This window comes from Rhamphochromis longiceps, linkage group LG11 (genome assembly GCF_057381845.1).
Source record: "Rhamphochromis longiceps isolate RC_006_pf linkage group LG11, R_longiceps_female_GT1.1, whole genome shotgun sequence".
Taxonomy (NCBI): Eukaryota; Metazoa; Chordata; class Actinopteri; order Cichliformes; family Cichlidae; genus Rhamphochromis; species Rhamphochromis longiceps.
Window position 1 is genome coordinate 32,078,028 of NC_140567.1, and position 2,329 is coordinate 32,080,356.

General features: G+C 43.5%; 1 protein-coding gene across 1 annotated transcript; it reads left to right on the forward strand.

The window, feature by feature from the left end:
* Nucleotides 1-530: 530 nt before the first annotated feature.
* On the forward strand, nucleotides 531-1,558 carry LOC146659581 (uncharacterized). The gene is made up of 4 exons (XM_085424205.1): nucleotides 531-834; nucleotides 1,016-1,175; nucleotides 1,278-1,390; nucleotides 1,502-1,558. The coding sequence occupies exons 1-4, from the start codon at nucleotides 532-534 to the stop codon at nucleotides 1,556-1,558; spliced, it is 633 nt and encodes a 210-aa protein (XP_085280331.1). The 5' UTR covers nucleotide 531.
* Nucleotides 1,559-2,329: the final 771 nt, after the last annotated feature.

Consider the following 2,329-nt stretch of genomic DNA (forward strand, 5'->3'; position numbering starts at 1 on the left):
ACTCAAATATACACCTGAAGGCACTTACTTGCAAAACTGAACACCAATTAGCCAACCACAAAAAGCCCTCAGTTTAGCCAATTCAAGAACTTTGCAAGCATGGATGGAGGGAGAGCAAGAGGAAGAGGAGGAGGAGGTCAAAGAGGCCATGCACGGACCCATATTTCTGATGATATAAGAGCAACTTTGGTGGACCATGTCATCAACCACGGCCTGACTATGAGGGAAGCTGGGCAGAGAGTCCACCCACATCTAAGCCGCTTCACAGTGGCATCTGTAATAAGAAAATTCCGACTAGAAAACAGGTCTGTCTTCACCTCTCTACCTTCTACTCTACTCAGATGGTTTTCATAGTACTGTTCTACAGTTACCATATCAAGTGTACAGGGTATTGCAGGGTGCTAATGCTCCTTTTGCAGCCAAAGTGGTAGTTTCTGTGAAACATAGCATGATTACTTATATTGAAGTACAGTGGATGACACAGTACATACAGTAAAGTACTGTAAGAAAAATAAGCAAACCGATGACAATATGTGGTTGTATTTCTCTAGAATGACTCGAAGACCTTCTGGGGGAGGACGCCAACGCCTGTTCACACAACGGCAGGAACTTGCTGTTGTGGACCTAGTGAGGGCAGACAATGCCATCCGTCTCCACCAGCTACGACGGAAAATACTTGCAGACAGGCGAGTGTTCAGCAACATAGACCATGTGAGCATCACCACCATCAGACGCATCTTGGGTAAACACAGCATCACCATGAAGCAGCTCTACAGAGTCCCATTCGAGAGGAACAGTGACAGGGTCAAAGGACTTCGAGCTGAATATGTACGGGTACGTGTAACTGTCCCTTACATTTACAATAGAGTATTGGTGAAGTCCAGTAGCAGCTGAATATGTACCATATCAGTACCACATGGATCCATTCTGAGAGCTACACAGGTACCTGTGTGATGGGGTGAGGGTGCTGTATGTGTAGCACTGTAGTACAGTGATATGTTCCCCTTTTTTTCAGAGAATCTTGGCCATGGATGGAGCTGCACAGCCTCATGAATACATTTTCATTGATGAAGCTGGATTCGACCTGAGCAAAACAAGACGACGGGGTCGTAATGTAATTGGCCAAAGGGCAATTGTGCACGTCCCAGGGCAGCGCGGGGGAAACATCACATTATGTGCCGCCATATGCCTTCGAGGGCTTCTGCATCATCATGCAAAACTAGGTCCATACAATAGCCAACACATACTCACATTTCTAGATGCTCTCCATGATATAGTTGTACAGAACAGACCAGATCAGCCCAGGTTTGTGGTGATATGGGATAATGTCAGTTTCCATCGGGCTGCTCTGGTCCAGGCCTGGTTCTCCAACCAAAGTCAACTTGAAGTGGTATGCTTGCCCCCTTACTCACCATTTTTAAACCCTATAGAGGAATTTTTTTCGGCTTGGAGATGGCGTGTATATGACCGCCAACTACATGCCTGCATGCCTCTTCTGCAGGCAATGGAACAGGCCTGCGGCGACATTCAGGTGACAGCAATCCATGGATGGTTTTGACATGGAAGAGGATATTTTCCCCGGTGCCCAGCGGGAGAAGACATTGCTTGCGATGTTGATGAGGTCCTGTGGCCAGACCCCAACAGACGGCGGGATCCATGAGCCCACGTATGCACAATTGTCATGATTTTTTGTTTACAGTATAGTGTTTTTTCTATTACTGTATTATGGGGTTTTTTTTGTTTTGGTTTTTTTTGCTTTATCTGAATTCATGGTACTGCAATGTACAATATTGAGTAGGTCTATTTGCTTTTTTGGTTGTTTGCAAATGTGTCTCCTGAAAATATGCCTTCTGAATGAACAATGGAAATCAAAGACTGCAGTGCTTTATATAAAGTAGACTAGTGTGTTCCTCCTGCTCTGTAAGTGTTTGCATATGATGCAAGTATGTGTCATTTTGTCAACAGAGTTACATTTTGACAAAGGAATGTTAGGTTTTGATAGCAGAGTTTAGGTTTTGAGAGTAGAGTTTCAATTTGGTGCAGATGTGAATGGTATATTTCCCAGTGTTGTGTCATGTTTACTTGTGTTTAGGGTTTTGGCACAATGAGCAAAGTTTTGCAAAATGTGTTCAGGCAACGGGCAAAAACTGTAAGCAACACTTTAATGTTCAACTCATCCAGAAACATTGAGGGCTAGGAGTGTTTCTAATAACTGCCGGTAACATAAATTCTTACTTCAACACTGGCAGAGATGTAATTAGATATTTAAAAAGAAAAATGAAATAACAAAACAAAGCTGTAGGTGTTCACAAAGCAGGTTTTTTTTTTT